Source organism: Sesamum indicum, linkage group LG4 (genome assembly GCF_000512975.1).
Source record: "Sesamum indicum cultivar Zhongzhi No. 13 linkage group LG4, S_indicum_v1.0, whole genome shotgun sequence".
NCBI classification, from domain to species: Eukaryota; Viridiplantae; Streptophyta; class Magnoliopsida; order Lamiales; family Pedaliaceae; genus Sesamum; species Sesamum indicum.
This window is the reverse complement of record NC_026148.1, coordinates 13,408,049-13,428,665: the sequence shown is the minus strand read 5'-3', so window position 1 is coordinate 13,428,665 and position 20,617 is coordinate 13,408,049. Positions and strand designations below refer to the sequence as shown.

General features: G+C 30.4%; 2 protein-coding genes across 2 annotated transcripts; both read right to left on the bottom strand.

Moving 5' to 3' along the window:
• LOC105160930 (pentatricopeptide repeat-containing protein At4g21190) lies at positions 9,640 to 12,893 on the bottom strand. Its single transcript, XM_011078457.2, has 6 exons — positions 12,671 to 12,893; positions 11,890 to 11,977; positions 10,848 to 10,946; positions 10,555 to 10,698; positions 10,263 to 10,475; positions 9,640 to 10,080 (listed from the first exon to the last, which is right to left on the bottom strand). Exons 2-6 carry the CDS (start codon positions 11,974 to 11,976, stop codon positions 9,736 to 9,738), a joined length of 888 nt encoding a protein of 295 aa, XP_011076759.1. The 5' UTR covers position 11,977; positions 12,671 to 12,893; the 3' UTR covers positions 9,640 to 9,735.
• Positions 14,379 to 18,949, bottom strand: LOC105160929 (7-deoxyloganetic acid glucosyltransferase-like). Its single transcript, XM_011078456.2, has 2 exons — positions 18,374 to 18,949; positions 14,379 to 15,531 (listed from the first exon to the last, which is right to left on the bottom strand). Exons 1-2 carry the CDS (start codon positions 18,855 to 18,857, stop codon positions 14,588 to 14,590), a joined length of 1,428 nt encoding a protein of 475 aa, XP_011076758.1. The 5' UTR covers positions 18,858 to 18,949; the 3' UTR covers positions 14,379 to 14,587.

Genomic DNA, 20,617 nt, shown 5'->3' with positions numbered 1-20,617 from the left:
TTTTTAAGGGGTGAAAGGATGATAAAGAATGAAAGCCTTGGCTTTCCTAAAGCCATCACGTTAGCTAAGGAAAGACACCATAGTTGCCGGTGAAATGAGAGTTAGGGTTAGGGTTAACAAATAAGTAGGTAAGTAACCGGTTCGGATCGGGACGGATTGGGTCGGTAAGTGGGCCTGCCAGGTGGATCGGTTAGTGGGCCTCCTAAATAAGTTATTGGGCCACCTAATATATAACACCATCCTTAAATTATTATTCGAGTAGCAAAATGACTCTTAGATAAAGTATAAAAAGTACAAAAAAGACTCTGTCATTTGCAATTGTTGGTGTAGACCACCTTGCCATTAGGACCAAAATGCCCATAATTCATCGGTATAAAAATGGCTGGAAGTGAACATTTTTTTTCTTGCACCAATTTGTTGATTGTTTGTGACAATTACCAAATAAATTTAGGAGATTTTAGAAATATTATGATGCATTATTATTATTGGCAAAAATTTCAATGTCTAGAGGTAGCTAACAAATTATTTACTTTTCGTGCTGTCGGTCACAATATTATTTTAGTGATTTTTGTAGTATGAAATATGAATGCAAAAAGAGAACAGCAATTCGAACATCTTCGACGAAAAAATAATTTAGGAACGAAATTTGTAGGTTGTGCAAATTGAAATATACGTAAATCTGTATTTTGAGAAAAATTAATTTGGGATTTAGTGTTCTTGAAGAAAGCCCTCACTTTGGCATCAGACTATTTCTCTTTTGTTAAATCATTTTCAATGAAATTAATTTTTTTAATTATTATTATTGTTATTTATTTTATAAGAAAAATCAGTTGTTCTTTTTTCTCACTCTTTAGATTTCCCACCTCATTTTGGATATTTTCGTAATTATACTGTATCTACTAGCGTGTCATAACATGTCATGTCGACTCATTTTCTTAGGCTGATGTAATGGTATCAACGTATTTTGCTCTAAAAATTAATTTTGTTATTTTTTTTTGTAGTTTGGCGATTAACAAGAGGTTTTTTTTTTTTTTTTTTTTTTTTTTTTCGATTTGGGTGATGGTTCAAGTGGGGTGAACGTAGTTAATTCAAAAGAAAATTTTATTTTTAAGTAAAAAGATAGAGAAATTGTATGTTTATATAATAATAAATTATTATTTAAATTATAATTATTTGAAGTTAAATATTAACCTTTTCAAATTTTTGAATTTGAAATATTATTTGATATGAAAATATTTTAATAAACTTTGACCACAAATAATAATAATAATAATAAAATTTAATTTTTAAAATAAAAACTTAGATAAGTTGTATTTTTATAAGTAATAGATTAGTTTTAAAATATTATTGGAATTAAAACTATTTGTGTTTGAGATAATTTTAATTTCTTTTTATTATTTTTTAATTTGAATTATTATTTGTTTGTGAATATTTGAGCAAAAAATATAATAAATAATTTTTTTTTTAGTTTTTTACAAACAATAAGCATAAATTCTCTTATTTGGATTGTTGTAGAGTCTTGAGGTTCAAATCAATACGCTTTGACAGGAAAATATAAAACATTAAAATAAAATAAAAGAAAATGCAAATTGGAGGCTATCTCTTGATATATGGCAGATGTACTAATTTTTTTTTTGGATAAATGCAAATTTTATTAAATAAATGATAGAACATCGGTACAATACAATATGAAAGGCTAGACAGTCACCTCGACAGGCCAAGGGATCCGTCATAAACGAAAAAGTGTACAAATACTAATAGAAGAAGATAAATTAATACTAAGTATCCGTTGTTGATAGATGTAGTAATTTAAATTGTGGAGTTGCATAGTAGTTGAGGAATTATGTTTATCAGGTTCTGATGATCACTAATATAGTGAAGGTTGTATTAAGATTTTTTTTATACTATATTTATTATTTTTAGATAAATTTTGAATTTATTTTATCAATTCAAGGTTTTTATGTTGCAGTCTCGATACATCATAAATTTTAATATGTATAGACTCAACGTAACCATTCGATTATTTTGGTATTTGTGATTCATATAAAATCATATAAGTGGAGAAAATTTATAAGTAGACGCCTCCATGCAACAGGTATAATTATTGCAACTCTTAACATTCTTACGACCTTCACTTATATTTCTCTTACGACCTATCTGACTTACAGATAGGGCTGTAATCGAGGCATTCTCGACATAATTCTGATGGTAGTTTGTTTTGGGCTTCAGATTCAAGAGAAATTAGATCTTTTCAACTTACTTCAAATTAATTCCTCGACTGGGAGTTTTCTATATTACCCTTATAAATATATTTTCTTTTTTACAAAGAAAATATTTCAACGGCAAAATGAATCTTTCACGATTTTTTTAATTGGGATAGTCATAACGTATTTACTCGAAATTTATTATAGTGTACGTCTTTATTTTAGCCACATAATTAGATTTCGATCCCTAATTTTCTTCATACTCTGGTCCCTAAATTTCTTCCTCTTCATCCGTTTTTCATTTTTAATTTTGTACCTTTTCATTTCATCTTCTAAACTATTTAAATATCCCTTAAATTATTTCATGATTTTATAGACTTGTTGAAAGAGGCCGCGGTGTTATTGCGTATCATCCTCCACAGTAAAAATGCACCCCTTTGAGCCACCCTATCATGCATGGACACAGATACGGATACATCAATACGAAAAATATAAATTGATTAGGACACGATACAACACTGACATGACTATATATAATACATATTTTTATTATATATATTCTCAATTTCTCATAAAATTAAAATATACAATATCAAAAATACGAAGATAAAATATATAATAAACATGTCTCAAATCTATATTTTTTGAACCAAATGTGGCTTAAAAATATACATAATTAATTTATTTTAAAAATTACACGGTAAAAGAAATTCTATTATTCAAATTAGTTAAATCATCATGACAATCTCTCGTATTTTTAGTAATTTTATCCCAAAACTTTTAGTTTGAGATGAGTGAATTAATTTTTTTCTTTTGTATTAAGCCCAAAATTCTTTTTTTTTTTTTAAAAAAAAGACAACCAAAAACTTTTTAAAATTATAAGAAAAACCCTAAACGTGTCAAACACGTCAACATGCATGTCTCTATCGTATTAGTCGTTGTGTCTTTTTTTCTCTTTTTCATTTTATAATGTCCAAATATATCCGAATCATATTCATATTTGACATGTATCTAATATTATATCGAATAATTTTTTAGAATGTCCGTACGATTACAGTAGCCACCTAAATTTTACTCATAGTTTGAATAGGAAAGGGTGAGGTGGTGGCGTAAAGCTTTGTAATAGAGTGGATGAGCAGTGTGCAGAGTGGCCACGAAAGGCATGTGATGTTTGATATTGCAAAGAAAGAATGATTAAATGTGGATTTCGTGAACCGTGCGCTTGTGCGTGTGCAGGCCCCATTTTTAGCAATCTATGGCTTTGTTTGGTTTTGTGTTTTTACATTTCTCGAGATAAGATAAAACACATTCAATATTTGATTTTGTGTTTTTACAAATTATCTGCGTATTTTTATATTTTTATATATTCTCGCGCAAATCCACCCTCCTAATTTTATCTCATCTTATCTAATTTTATTTGAGAGTAAATTACCTCTTTTCAGGTATAATATAATTACAAATACGAACTATTAATTAAAAAATTATAAATATCTTTTTATTATTTGATGAAATATGTAATCCTTAGATAGAGATATGAAATTGTCAACTTTGCTCATACTCTATCTTTTTATTTTTGTTTTAAATAAAAACTTATAAAAAAATCGAACGGGATGGATGGAAAAATTTTAAAAATTATAAAAATTATCCACTTAGTCATAAAAAGTAAATAAAATTATAAATTTTTAATCCATAAGGGCATTTTGATCAGTTTACCATAAAAAATGAATGAAACGAATTAGGTTAATTGTTAGACAACTGTTAAAATCAGGAGGGGTATTGATAATTTTTCAAACAACGAGGGGGTATGCGTAATTATGTCAAACCTCAGGTGAGGTCATCGTAATTTATCTTTTATTTTAAGTTAAATTATATTGATATTTTCTGAAATAAGATCAAAATATATAAATATTCTATATATATATATATATTGTAAAATTTAACTAAATCTCTTTAGATTATAGTTATAATAAAATTATAGCTACATCTTTTGAAATTATAGTTAATATTTATAACTACACCTCATATTCAAACACAAAACTTACATAAATACCACTTGAAAAATATTACAGTAACACCCCTCAGAGGGTGTAACTGTAATTATGCAAAACACAAAAAGATGTTTGTGTAACTAACTTCAGGGGGTGACAATGTATTTTGCCCTTTATTTTCATAGAAAAAGGGTAAATTACAATGTGCATACCTAAAGTTTGATATATTTATGAATATTCCTCATTATTTGTGAAATTATCGATACTTCCTGATGTTCGATGAAATTATGCAATTCCTGGATGCAACCATAGAATTATCCTCGTGCTGCATTTTTTTGCTTTTGTTTTTTTTTTTAAATTGAAAAATTGTAAAAAATTGAATGAGATGGAGGAAAAAATTTGAAAAATTATAAAACAAAATTATCCACTTAATCTATAAAAATATTTCAGAGAAATTTTAAAAATGAGTAAAATTGTGATTTATTGTACTCAAAAACATTTTGATTATATCACAACAAAAAATAGATGAAAATCTAAAGAAAGTTAACAGATTGGCCTAGTTGTAGGATGATGGTTAAAATAAGGGCTATTGGTCATTTTCCAAATAATGAGGGAATAATTATAATTATGTCAAATCTCATGGGTGCTCGTCATAATTTACCCCTCCAAAAAATAAAATAAGATAAGTTTAGTTGAAATCAGATTCATTTTTGGAGTATGTGATTGGATACGAAATAAAAGTTTAATGATAATAGATTATGTGACGTATTAGATGTTTTACGTAAGAAAGAAAATATAATGATTATAGGTGATGTTTCTTAATAGTAGTAAAATATATTTTTGATACTTATTTATGTCAATTATACTTAGACCCATATGAAAATGTAAAATTACACTCTATCATAAATAAAATTTAAAATTACATTTACATCCCCTCCAAAAATTCATCAATTATACCTAGACATATTTTGTTAGAATTTGGATGAAAAATACTGACATAAACAAACCCCTCATTTAACGTTTTTATGTAATAATTCTGTACTTATAAAGAAAAAATATAATGATATTAACCCCACTCCATATATATATATGACATTTATCCCTTTATAAGTAGAAGAATTTACATAAAAACGTTAAATGAGGGGTCAAATTAAAAACTTATGTAATTTTTACTTACGTCAGTATTTTTCATTCAATCTCTAACAAAAAAAGCTTAGGTGTAAATCGATAATTTTCAGAAGGGAGTGTAAGTATAATTTTATTTTTTTTAAAAAAAATATAATTGAATATTTTCAGATAAAATTTAAATATAATTAACTCTATTTATTTTATTAGATAAAAAAAATTATTGTTACAACCAAATACCAGCTTGAGTTGATGGAATGGAGTGAGATGAAATATATATAATAACCACATCAGTGCTCCAAATGATTTCACCTTTTTTATTTTCAAATTTCAAAATTCAGACGGATGTGAAATATTTTATTTTTTTTGATTTTGGAAATATAAATATATTTTTGTTGATATAATTTTATTTCACAAATATTTTACTCTTTCTTAATAATTTTAATTTTTTGAAATTTCATATATATATGCACAAACAATTGAGTTTGTATTTTTGTGAGGTTTTGAAAACAAGAATCTGACCCCTCTCTATCTTGCTGTGTTTTTTACTTGCCTAATTTGAAACTGATTTTCATATTTTAATCTGACTAGTGTAAAACCATAGTTATATAACTTAATTTTTTTATATAATAAACAAATCTTTTTTGTAGATTAAAATTTTTTATTTTTAATAGATAAAATATAGTAGTTTTGAATTTTTAATCTATTTTGATTGTTATAAAAGACAATATTTTTTGATATATACAATATATTTTCAGTTGCTGCTAATCAAATGTTATGTGTTACTGTGGCAAGAAAGTGTGTATGAGAAAAATAAAAACTCTGACGAATGAGATTCTCACTTTAATGTGGTCCTTAAAAATCTCATTTAAAGACCAAAATGAGATTTTTATTGCCCCAATCATCATTATTATGTTACTCCTCCTTGAAATCGTGAGCTAAATTAAGACTACAACGTGCGATGGAGGAATTTCTTGCTACTGAAATTAGAATGGAGAATGATTATAGGAATCTCATATTTGGTACTCATGTGGCCGTTAAATAATTTACGAAAATAACCATGTAATGCTCACGTGGCTGTTAAGTGGGTGTTTTGGAGGAAAAATTTGGTCTTGTTCATCATCATGGACGACTCTTCTTCCATTTTGTCCAACCTGCTGGGAGCCCAAGTATAACTTTCTTCTCCCTTGTGCAAATTGGGGGTTTTCCCACTTGCAATATTGTCACTCTTATAAAACCTTCTTTCTGTACTCGAGCTCGTCCACGAGGCTCTCATACACATATTTTTACTGCAACCATATGATACTTGATTTTGTAGCGGCTGAATCACTTGATGAAGTCATATTTTTAGCACGAGACCTTTAATTCTCATGAGTTTGAAAGAACCCAAATTATATCAATCCTAATTTTATTATTTGACTTCTCTTACTAAAAGTTGCAGATATAATTCCTCAAAAAACAAAGCATGTGCTTCTCACGCCCCAACTAATCAATGTCCATATCAGTATCACTTGGCTATTTTCATCAAATACTTAATGACATCAATGAGAAAAATCGTAACTTACTGTCCTTAAAGTAAGAATCTTATAATCATTGGACAAAAAATGAACAAAGGCTAAATTATGAAATCAATATTGAGATTTTTCTGTGAAATGCACATTCCTCTTTTCCCTCTAAAATGGCGCACTTAATGGCTATGTGAGTCTCACGTGGTCATTTCTGTTAATTATTTAACGACAGAACTATAAATGACATAAAATGTAAGATACTATTCCTAAAATGAAATTCCTATATTAGGACAAAAAATAAACAGGGCCTAAGTTATAAGACCAAAATGAGATTCTCCCTCTAACTTCTCAATCCTCTATTATCTTTTGATAATTATTTCTTTCTTTTAAAAAAAATAATTTCATGTATCTTTTTTGTCATCATTTTTAATAAATTCATTATTTCTATATATTTTATCAAATAATAAATACTTTATTCAAACTAATATAAAAAAAATTACACACACAAAATGTGCCACAAATTTCTAATATTAACAAAGTCCCAATAAAATACATTAACAAAATTACCCCTATTTAACAAGACAATACCAAATAAGTTCTTCTCTCTTTTTTTTCTTTTTCTACTAACCTCTTCATTATTTATTTCTTAATTTTGTCCTTATCTCTTATCTCATTTTTCTTTCCCTCTTTCCACTAACCTCTTTTTGTTTAATTTTGTCACCCCTTATCTCTCATTTCACTTTTTTCATTCAAAGCCTTTTTATTTTATTTTATTTTTACTGATTCTTTAATTATTTTGCTTATCATAAATTATTTTATAACAAATTCTAATAAATATTTATAGTTTTAATTTTTAAATATTATGCGGACAATGCCGCTGCCAGCCTATATAGTAGAGCAAGGGCATTTTATCCTATAGGGTTTCCCCCTCCTTCATCACCCAATCCACACGTACTGTAGGTCTGGGAAAAAGATAAGTTCAAACAAAATAGACAAGCTTTAGATGCTTTCTTCTTTATGGCTCCTGTATATTAGAACTCATCTAAGAACATGTTAAATTTTAATTTTTTTTAAATTAAATTTGTATTTTTTTCGAGAATAAAGTTTGTAAATGTACCCGTTCTATTAGAGTTTGGACAAAATAAATTAATGTTAATAAACTTTCAATTTTACCCCGCATTTAGCATTTTGTATAATTTATTGATACTAATACGTTAGCAATATTTTTATACTTGTAAGGGGTACATATAACATGTATAAAGTAAAAATGGTGTAACAATAATCATATATTCTTCCAAATTATATCATTGGATAAAATATAACCGTTTATGACTAGAATTAGTCATATTGTCAATAATTTATACAAAATGTTGATGAGGCGTAAATTTAAAAATTTATCTACTTTTTGTTGAGATTAGCATATTCCGTCCAAACCTTAATGAAAGAAATATAGTTGCAAACATAAAACTCTCCAAAGGGGGTGCAAGTATAATTTTAGATATTTTTGAAAATGTGTAATTTTGTATTTTCAAAAAAAATTTAAATGTAATTGACTCATAAATAAATAATAAAACTAATGGAAAAAAGTAGAGAAATACTTATCCAAATTAAGCGAGCTTGGACCAAGTCAACAAATTATATGATAGGTATAGTATATTTTTGTTGAACACTCTTTTGAAATTATACTAATCATTTGACAAATGTATTATATATTAGTTTAGGTTTCTTTTTAAGTTCATTCCCCGAAAGTGGGGTGGTAGTTCAATTTTATTTGCACATATATACTATTATAAAATAAACATTGTAGTGGTACCAACTTTTAAATATCTAAATTTATTCTTTAATTTATTTAACACGTTCAATAAAATTTAATCAAAATAGTAATTATAAATTTTTTCTCAATAAATTCACTAAGATACACTTCAAACTTGCACACCCCTCAACTTTTGGTACAATTTTATGTTTTGAAGCCACTATCTCACTACAAATATCTAACTCATCAATAAAAAAAGACTTAAATATTTATAACTTTTAAATTTTTACATACGTATCCAGATCGATAAAAGACTTAATTATTTATGACTTTTAAATTTTTTACACACATATAGCGTGTACCTTGTAATGCTATTGTAAATCAAACAAGAACCGAAATGGCACCAGATTTTCTTTTTTCTCGACTCTCCAAGGAAATAAAATGCATCATCATTCTCATAATTGCTCTCTCTCTCTCTCTCTCTCTCTCTCTCTCTCTCTCTCTCTCTCTCTCTCTCCTCTCTCTCTCTCTCTCTCTCTCTCTCTCTCTCATAATCACAATACAGTTAATATACTAATTATATACAATTAATATACTAATTATCGGTAGCATGCATGCAGTAAGAAAATAATTACTATTAAGAAAACAATCCACATATTCATAAAATTCGAATTCATGAGCTCATAATCATGATACCTCATCTTTGACAATTAGATTATACATCATTGCCCTCGATATGAATTGCTACTTGGATAATTTCGTATGTCTATAAGCATTATAATATTACAATTTTATCCCAAAAAAATTGTTCAGGATAATTAGATCCATAATTACGGTATCTAAATGTAATATTATGACAGACTTCACACCCAAACAATTGACGTAATCACTGAGTATAAAACCAACAAGAAAATTGGACTTACACAAATTTCTTTTCCCTTTTCCAATAATGAAAATACCAAATCGAATTAAACCCACTTATAATTATCCCAATCAATCAGGTCTTTTTAGTGTTTATTCATCTTGTTACAATGTTCAACAGATGGCTGAAGATCTTTCATAAACAACTCTAAAGTTTGATATATTATGCAGGAGAAATAATTTTCTGAATTGAGTATGAGAAAATGTGGAACTGTTAAGGAATACACAAATATTTGTCAATCTGTATTGGATGAGCCAGCAGTTTCAGGCAGATAAAAGTTATCAGCCTCATCACAGTCATCAAAACTAACATCTGTATTCTCATGCACTTCCCATGACTCACTATTAGCTTCTGTAGCAGATGTTTTTGCCTTGCTATCGGTATCAATTTGGACATGGTATTTTGTTCTAATTTTGACACGCTTACCTTTAATATAGCGGTATTCCCATTTTGGTGGAGGATATTTCTTTTTCAATTTCTCATATTTGTCCAGCATGTCAAGTTTCTTGAAAACATCTCCAACCATCGTAACTATTGACATAGTCGGCCGGATACCAAGCTCTTCCATGTCTGCAAATATCTACAATTGAAATCAACAATCAACTTGAGCAACAGATTTTTATGTAGTAATAAATCTTTGAAACGTGCGTAAAAAGAAATCCTGTCTGAACGTTGAACTTAATGAGGAATGACATCGAATTACTTATTAGTTACCCATGAAGAATCTGTAAATATGGGATGGTAAAAGTTGAAAGGGGGTACCTCAAACATTTTTTCGTGCATTTCTCGTTGATAGTAGATAGAAATCATTCTTTCAAAGAAGATACGTGGCATGCTTTCCAAGTTCTCGGAAAATAATGTCAGCCATAGCTCTTCAGCCTCATCAAGCCTTCCATCCTCAGCCAAAGCATTCAGCAATATGTAATAGGTCCCCATCGTTCTTCCTTGACCTTTGCTTAGCATCCATTTTGTCACCTGCACTGCAATTCATAACTGAATCAAACAATTCCAAGCTAAAAACAGAGAGGGAAAAAGAAAATGTGGATGAATATACCTGAATTATCCTCTTCCACTCCTTTTCATTCTCAAGGTTTTTTAAAGCTTTCTTCACTGTGATCAAGGGGAATTCTAATTCCCAAGCAATGAAAGAATCAAGTGCACCATATACTTCCTCTTTGACATTTGATAATCCCTTTATCTAAAATGCCAGACAGAAATAGAATTACTTCTCTGTTTTTCAAGAAGCTGACTGGCAAGAAAATAGAACAAGTCTACAACACCGGTGGAAATTAATCAAACACTGCTGTTTACTTTGAACTAGACATAAAAATAGGAAAATCAGCTTACACATTCAACAAGCTTCAGAGACTTTGAAATGGTCCCTATCTTCTTTTTTGTTCTCCATACACGAGGATATCTTGGTCGAGGACCTTTAGCAGCACATTCCTGAAAAATATAGCAAGAAAACAAGTGTCCTGAGTGGATAATCTTATCAGGGATATATTACACCTAGCATCAGAAACAAACAAAAAATCAGCTACCCCACATCTCGGAAATATTCTTTGCTCTCCGTTCCCTTCATTCTCCCAAATAGTTCATGAAATTTTCCAATCTCTTAAAGGTCATACACTTAACCAGTTTTTCCACTTTCTTTGTTGAGCCGAGCTTTTAAATATGTCCATCTTCAAACCTCTGCAAGATGCCGCGACAACCCTCTTTCTTTTCTTATCCAATAAACAAGTTAATCCATTACAGGGGTTAAATCAAGAGATCCCCTAGACGATATCAACTTGCCATAATACCACATCATAAGTATCATTCGGCTACTGCAGTTATTATTGATGCCCTCTCATGGGCAATCAGTCCCACATCGAATTGCCTGTCATATACAGCCCAAGCAAATCCCATCTTCATCTTATTATAACTTCATACTGTCTCTTCATTAAGATTATTGTTAAATATTGGGGACAGCTGAAAGATATCATTAGTGATCGAGACTCTCGTTTCACAGGCGCATTCTGGACTGGAGCTCTAGTTGAGTCAGACTTAAGTTGAACTCAAGCTACCACCGAGAATTGTTCACACAATACCCCCAATGCGTGCACTCACAACTAATCAGGAGTGTAGCTAAGAAATATTTCTTCTGGCCTCAGGACAATCTACTGTCTACAATTTCAATAAAGATGTAAATCACAAATTATACTTTGTCCGACAACAGAAGAGAACGAGACAATTAAAAGTTGAATAGCATATCGATTACCAAGTCATAATCTCCCATTACAAGGAAGACACAAAAATTCGGAAATGCACTAATATTACTGATACAAAGTTTAAAAAGAAAAAAAACAAAAAAGCTACAAAAAGGATGTCCCTCTAACAAAAAGCTTACCACCAGACATGGACAGCGATTCCTCCCAAGCTTGACTGAATCTAATCTCATACTGATAGTGGCCAGAGGATGCCTCAAACTCAGCATCCTAAAAAGAAAACAAAAGAATATGAATATGCTGAAGATATAACCTAAATGGTAATAACAAACCCCGAATCAAACACCTAAAGGGCCATCCCGGAAGGCAAAATCAAAATTTTTGTACTATAATCATGCAGCCAAACTTAGATGCCATGGGAAAGAGGCAAGGATTCTTCGCAATCCCAACAAGTTAGGCGAGAAGAGAAAAAACAAGTAAGCATATACACTTAGAGTCCGGCTACCACACTTCACAAAACTGGAACTTGCACTTGAAGAATTTTCCCTTTTAGTAGGGAAGAAATTTGTTACAATAAGTGCAATATTCGTCGCGAGATGCTTTAGTAACGAAATCTGCTACCTCATTTATCAACAAACAGAGACAGCAACGCTGCTTCTGTCTAACCAAAAAACAGCAAAACAAAAGGGGCTCAATCTAGCTATGTTTTAACAACAAATACTTGAAGTTAACAGCAAAATCGCAAAAAATAGATTGCAATTCTGCACCCCTAATTTACTTTTCCCTCCACCAACAATTCCCAATTAATAATAGTCATAAAAAATTTCACTCTCAAACCACAATAATAGAATCTTATTATTTATAATGAATTGCACAACTTTCACAAGACCCAATCAAAATGCTTATACGCTTATTTGAAAGAGAAAAGAGAGGGGTTATTGTGAGAAAAACGAGGGAGAGTACCTAAGAACAAGGATGGCCCCGATGGCAGCAACAATTGAGCTTTGAGGTGTGCCGGAGGCGACGACAGTGCTCTAAGGTCCGGAGACACCGACGACGGAGCTTGGAGACGGACCGGCGATGGATCAACTCTTGAAAATTTAGGTCTTGGAGCTGATTCTCTTTGATCGAAAGAAACGAGAGAGAGAGAGAAGTTTCTATCCAGGTTATCTACTTATCTATCTAATAAATGTTTAAATTACTGCTATATAGATATTTTATATATAGAGAATATATATTGAAAATGTAAAACTAAATTAAGAGAGAGAAACGGTCCGAAAAAAGGGTACTTAAGGAATACATTTAGGTTTGTCATAATTTTTAATATTTTTTTTTATTTGAAAAAAAATATAAATATTTTTTAGAATTAATGCTTATCTAATAAATACCAGGTTATATAAGAATGTATTTATTAAACGATCATTAATTTTTAAATTATTTATAATTTTTTAAATAATTATAAATATTTATAATTATGACAAATTTTAGAGGAGCCAATTATAATTTGTCTAAAAGTTAAAAATTAGTGCCAACAAATTTCATTGTTTTTTAGAAAAATTTAGATTTTGAGACTATCATTTCTATTATCAATTTTACATTTTTCGAAAATTTAAAATATTGTTAGAAGAAAAATAATTCATACTTATAATATATACTTAAAATATATATAATTTATAAAAATATATTATTTCAAACTAATAATCATAACCCACCCCTAAAGGGAGGGGGGTGGGGGGCGTGGTGTTAATTTTTTTATAATATATAATTTTTATCGATTAAATCTAAACTCTTAATTTTTTTTATAAAAATTTAGAATTCAACGGTTAAGATTAATTTATTAGATCTATATAATCAATATAGATTCAACGGTCATTAAAATGAAAAATAATATATATTAAGTAAGGGTGTAACAGTTATTTTTTAAAAAAAAAATTAATGCCGTTAATTAGACTTTACGGAGATGGGCGATTGAGCTAAATTTAAGAAAACACAGAGGAATTTTTAGTCTATTTTAAAACAAAGGCCGATTTTTAGTGGACTTTCTAAAACACATGGGGTTTTTATGCGTTTTACCCCAATAAATTAGGCAATAAATTAGATCAATCATCAATACATTAATACAACAAAGAAAAATAAAATAAATTGCGATTAACTAATATTAAGTGATATAAATACTCACATAACTGGCAAGACTCAAACTTATTTATGAAATCTGAATTTTAACCATTAGACTAAGACATCATTAGTTTATCTTTTACTCATTAATTTTTAGGTCAAGAGACAAACACTTTCACTATTTTGTTAATACTTCACTTTTACCCTTCAAATAATTGGCGTTCCTTTTTTATGGGTAAAATTTATTTTAGTATTCGATATCTAATTGCAACTTTAAAATAGTCCATATTTTTTTTTTAAGTAACCTCAAATTAGTTGTTTTGTGAAAATCACCCTTTGTGAAAATGACCAATCACATAGTAAATATGATACATTTACTTTGTAATTGGTTTAATTCGACCAACCTAATACTTTCTGTCTCATACCCACAATTTTTGCTGAGTACTTTCTATCTCTTACCCAGAACTCGTATCATTATCTTTGAATTTTAAGATTGTCCATGTAGCATTAATCCATAAAAGCAATAGCAAATGTAACGGACAATGGGAATAGATGATTCCATCCGCCATCCGTCTTGATGGAATTATTATCTTTTTGCCATCAACTCTTCACACTCCTATAGAAACAAATAACTCACCACACTTGCAACTATGGTGAAAAATTTCATTCAACTCATCAGACGATACAGAAACAAACAGTTTAATCATATCACACAGCCTCCCAGTGATAACTCACAAGAGGAGTAACACAACCGGCAGCGAACAATCACTCATAAGGGACTGGTGCGCTCATTGACTTTATGTCTTCTACAAGACGCTCGAAATTATTATGCGATGACCCACCGTTGCTCAAGCATCGTTTAGCCGATTTCGCCATTTGATCGGCCCTCTCCAGAAACTTCTCTTTCCCCACATCCATAAGGCTCCTGACCATTTTCTCGATTATACTTCTATCGCAAGTGTCTTTCATGTCCAATCCCAGCTTCCACGCCTCCTCAACCAACCTACTATTTACCTGTTGATCGATGAAATAGGGCCAGCATATCATCGGCACCCCCTCGTATATGCTCTCCAGAGTCGAGTTCCATCCACTGTGAGTCAAAAACCCTCCAACAGACGGATGGGCCAAGACCTCCTCTTGAGGCGTCCAACCGACAATGTATCCCCTCTCTTTTGTAGCTTTTGATAGTTCCACCGGAACTTCACTTTCCCAGCTTTTCGCTGCAATAGAGTCCGGCCTTATGACCCATAGGAAACGTTGGCCGCTATTTACCAAACCGTGCCAGAATTCCATTAGTTGATTGCTTGTCGTAACTGCTAGACTCCCAAAGCTCACATAGATCACTGACTTGGGCGGTTGAGAATCGAGCCATGCGATACAGGACCTGTCCTCTTCCCATAAGCTATTTGAAAACGCTGTCGGCGACGTTGCTTTTGCCGCTAGTTTGGCTTTCAAATGCGCGTGGAGTGGTCCAATGGTATAAATATTTGGACACATGCTACGCATCTCCGCAAGAATTGGACCTTCGAGTTCCTCAAATGTGTTGAGAATGAGACCGTAGGCTCGGGGATTTTCTTCGCTCTCCGTCTTATACAGTTGAATATTTGGATCAGCTAAATCACCGGACCGACAAAAACTCGGCAAATCTCGACGCCGGAGGTATCTTTCCATGCCTGGAACACTCTTTACCAATATATCCAAGTCATCTCCTACAATAGAAAAGAGCTATAAGAATATACGCATCAGCCATGTAGTTGCAAATGTGAGCAACAGATACAAGGCCTTTAATTTGTCTTAAAGCATGGAGGGGAGAAAAAAATATGAAGATGACTTAGAACTTGGCTGCAAAGGAATCAGGCATTTCTTGGCTCATAGATAGTGCCGGGAAAATAAATCAAACTATTTGATACTCGACTGAAATCGATCGATAAATGTTCCTTTGAACCTGATTTGTTAAACTTAACAAACTAAACTTGAACCAAAAAAATTTGTTCGACAGACTTTCGAGTTCGCCTCTAGCTCGATTAGATTACTATAAAAATAATAAAATATACTTAAAAATATTTAATTATTCAAGTTCAACTTATGTTTGATCTAATCAAAGCCCATTTGAGGTCGATTAAATCAATAATGAAACCAAATTCAAATCCATTTTTAAGTTTGATAATAATTCAAACAAAATTTGAGCAATAGTTTGTTCAACTTAATTCGAATAATGTACCCTACTAATAGATTGTTATTTTCAAAATGGGTTCAATTGAACCCAAATTTTAACATCTAGAGGTGACAAATAATCTCCTATAAAGGTTACTCTATAACTAAATGAACCGTGTGCATTTCTAGCTTTTCAACAAAGTAAAAGAGATCTGCTTTGCAATTTCCAGCATGGTAAACTGGAGATTGGTGAGAGACAACAGCCTACTTCTGCCAGAAAATTTAGCACCGTTTGGTTAAACTTATTTATAAGTTCATACATCCTATGACATGATTTTCAAGCTTATTTTATCCAAGACCCGACCGGCCAAGACCTAAGACAGTAATCGGACAACTTAATTTATGCGAAAAATGAAAGCATGAGGCCGAATTAAATGGTTTCATGTAGGAATGAATAAGAAACATTAAGCCTCAATTGATGAATTAGGACGAGAAATTAGCTCTTCCAATGAATTGGGAAAAAAATGAGCGCTTCAGAGAAAAAGAGGGGAATTTGGCAAATTAGGGATCATGGAACAAGAATGCGTGTATTAACCATTTATCCACATCTCACCAGCCTCATTCACGCGTGAAGAACACACGTTGAATGTGGTTTTTCAAAATGAAAGGACTAAACTGTATCACCCTATATAGTTTTGTAGTTACAGGACAAAAAATAAATTATCATACTAGTTTATAAGTGTGAGGGATTTGGAGTAACCATCTTTTGATTAACTAGAAAACCCTCAAATATATTTGTTTCTTCACAAGATGAGCATGATGTAGAATAAAAGGCGGATGCATTCTGGAAGCATTTGGATAGGCAGAAGTTGAAGGTGTAGTGCCTTGCAGTGTAGTTTAATAGTAGAATTTCAAACGGTCATAACTTTTGATTTGAGAGGAGTTACGAGGCGATTTATTAAACGTTTCAATCGTCTTCGAGAGGATAATCCAACCTCCCACTTCTATTGTACTGAGGGCCACCATTTGTTTAGATCACCCTACGGGCATTTCTTTAGATTTTCCTATTTTTTTAGCCGATTTGAGTTACTTTTCATATATTTTATGGTTATTGTTTGGCTTGGTATTTTTCTATACTATTGCTAGGGAGTTGGTATATTTTTGGACCGGGTTCATGGGTTTTTGTGACGGTCCAAAATGTAGTCTGTTTTCAGCCTTGTTTTAAGCATCTTTCAATTTCGAGTTTTCAGAATATTGGAGACGCGTTCTTCTTTATTCTTCAATTTCTATTGCTTCCGCACTATCAGACCATCTCTTCAAATATACACATTTAAAAATAAATATAAAATATTAAGTCCAATCAATTCTATACTTTATTTATGTTGTCTTTGTAATTAAATAAATATAATAAAATTTTAAATTATGCACACATGGGCATCAAGGGGGAGAACCTTAAAGTAACTACCATGATTGACAAATTTCAGAGTGTCTCAAATGCCCCTAATTATGTTTAGATCCCACAAATAACCATTTTTTCTAATTACTTAAAATTTTGACCAATTATTTATTTTATATTTCTCATTTTTCATTCAATTAAACAAATATAATAAAAATTTCATTTTGCACACGTATCAAATGTGTTCCAATCGCCCGTTATAATTTAAGACTCCACAATTTTTGGTTTTAATTTCTTCACCTAACTACAATTAGATGGCTAATTTTATGAATCAAGCAAAATTAGTGATGGTTTGATTTAATCTTTTTTTTGGGTATCTATTAGCATTTTCACGTAGAGTAAAATACAACTAACCGATTTAATGAATAATGGCAGGTCTTCCATCAACATCAAGAAGAACATGAAAAGATAACCACAAACCCTAAAAGGAAGGGAAAAATAAAAAACCCTCTTCTCCACTGTCCGAATTCTTGATTTTGATATTTGCTTTGTCCAAAACCATTTTATCTAGAAAATTTTAATTGTTAAAAAAGATGAAGCATGTAATATTATGTCCATAATATCTTCAAAAACCCGTTTAATGCAATTTAAACAGTATTACAAATGATCAAATTATATTCTCTTATTATAAAAGAATAGCAATTTATCGTCTGTATTTTCGAAAAATACAATAAATAAATTACTGTAATTTAAAAAATACACAATCATAAATTGCTATTTTTTTTCATTAGAGATAACTCGCAAATTTGCAATATCAGGCAGGTTGCTAGCAGTTTTCCCCTACACATTCCTGTAGGTGAAATATTTCTTATAAAGGATTTAACACATTTAAAAATTGAAACTGTCGTAAAAATTAATATATTAACATACCTAATAAAACAATAATTCATAAAAAAACAAGAACACAAAGAATTTTCTCCACGTATGAGTCTATGACTAACCTTCAAAAGGAATCTCTCCAGCTTCGATGATTTTGGGAATACAGAAGAACACCCAAAGACAGGCAGCGCTGATCGTCCTGATATAGAAAATCGGAACCCTGACTTCATTAGCAACGTCACAAGTAAAACCCAGAATCCCATCAGCTATAACACAGGAAAACCCTCCACAGCGCAGCACCTCCTTGAACAGCGGCTTAGTCTTGCTCTTCAGGGAGTCGAAGAGCTCCAGGAAGCGGTCGCCCCGGGGGTGGGCTTCCGGCAGCCCATCTGAGATCGTCTGGATTCGGAATCCCGGGTAGGAGCTGAAGCGGGTTTGGATGTTGGAGTGGCGCAGGAGGCGGGCGTGGATGTGGTCGGTGACTAGGAACGTGACGTCTATGTGGGCAAGGCAGAGGAGCTCGGCGAGCTTGAGGGTTGAGTTGACGGGGCCTTGGAGAGGTAGAGGGAAGATGAGCACGTGAGGTGGGCGTGGGTTTTGAGACATTGGGAATGGAGAGAAGATGGAACGGTATGGAGTTATGTGTGAGTGGTATTGATTATTCTCTTGGTGGACTTATGCCCACGATACGAGGTTTTGGACAGTAGAGCAGATTCGAGTTGAGTTTTATCGAATTTGGGACTTATTATTATTATTATTATTTTTGTAATTTGGTGTAATTATATGAATTTTTATTTTTAAAATTTATTTTTTGATTGATTTATTGAAATTTAAATGAATTATTTTCAGTCGAAGTACACATCTTTATACGCTAAAGCATGTTAAAGTGGTATATCTTTACTTTTATAAGCATAGTTTAATTAAAAAAGATTTGTTCCACCTACAATAAATCGGCAAGTCAATTGGGATAAATATGACTTTTTATTCAACTTTTTACTGATGTTAGCACTAATTAATAAATAAATTTATTTGTTGGATAAAAATAAATATCAATAATACTAAAGGTGATTTCTCACGTCATATAAGATGTATATGTAATTAAATTAAACTTTATAGGAGAGTGGTATAACTATCAATGATTTTAAATGAATTTAAAATTTGTTTTGATTTCTTCTATTTTAGTCCATTTTTATTAGGGTAAGATACACTTTATCTTTCTGAACTATTTGTCATGCAACATCTACTTCTAAACTAACAAATATAACATTTACACCTTACAATTAAATTTTTAGACAATATTACCCTTGTGCTATATATATATTTAGTTCAAAGAATTGTGTTTAGCAATTTTTCATTTTAAGTTTAATTAAAATTATCTTAATTGAAAAAAATATTTTTTATTTATAGTAAAATAAAATATAGTTCGAATTTTTTATTTACAAACTGAAAGTTAAGTAATGAGTGAGTACAATAAACTCACAAAAAAAATTTATAAAAGATTTTGTTAATTTAGTAATAAAATTAAACTACTAACTATTTATTCTTTTAGATAAAAATGAGTAATTATATACTGATTTTTAAAACATATTTTCTCTAAAGTAAGTGATAAAAGTATTCATTCTTTTCTAAAAATATTTAATTAAGCATATATATATTTGTCAATTTATTTTAAAAAGCGTATATGAATTGTTGGTTATATTATATTTATTGTGTATATACTATATATATATGTATATATATTAATTTTATACTCAACTTTTAATTTAAATTCTTCACTAATTAAATTAATTTTAATAATAAATTAATATAATGATGATTTAATAAGTAAAATACTAAAACATATTGAAAATAATATAATTGTTCATAGCATAATGGACATTTTTATCCAATTAGAAGGACAAGTGTTGCATTTATTAATTTGGAGTGTAAATATTACATTAAAAATAGTTCAAAGAAATAAAGTATATTTTTTACCCTTTTTATTATGATTGGATTCGAAATTCGCCGGATCTCACCCCAAATTAGTCTGAAACTCATCTTAATCCCAAATTCCAAACATCTCATTGTAAAATGAGATTATTTGTTTCTTCAATTAGTTAATATATTTTTTTAAAATAAAGTTCTTATTATAAATATTTAATAAAATACTATTATGATAATAGTATAACCTATGTTAGAAATATATGCATTGGAAAAAAAATAAAAATATTAAATAATTTGCAAATATTACGCAAGGAGCAAGGTTTGGGGCAATCTGATATGGGTTTTAGACAGAGATCTGAGATCCATCCAAAACCTCAATCAACTAAATTCATAAAATGAAAGTAAAATGCATAAACTCTTCATGTATTTTAAAAAGTCTGTTA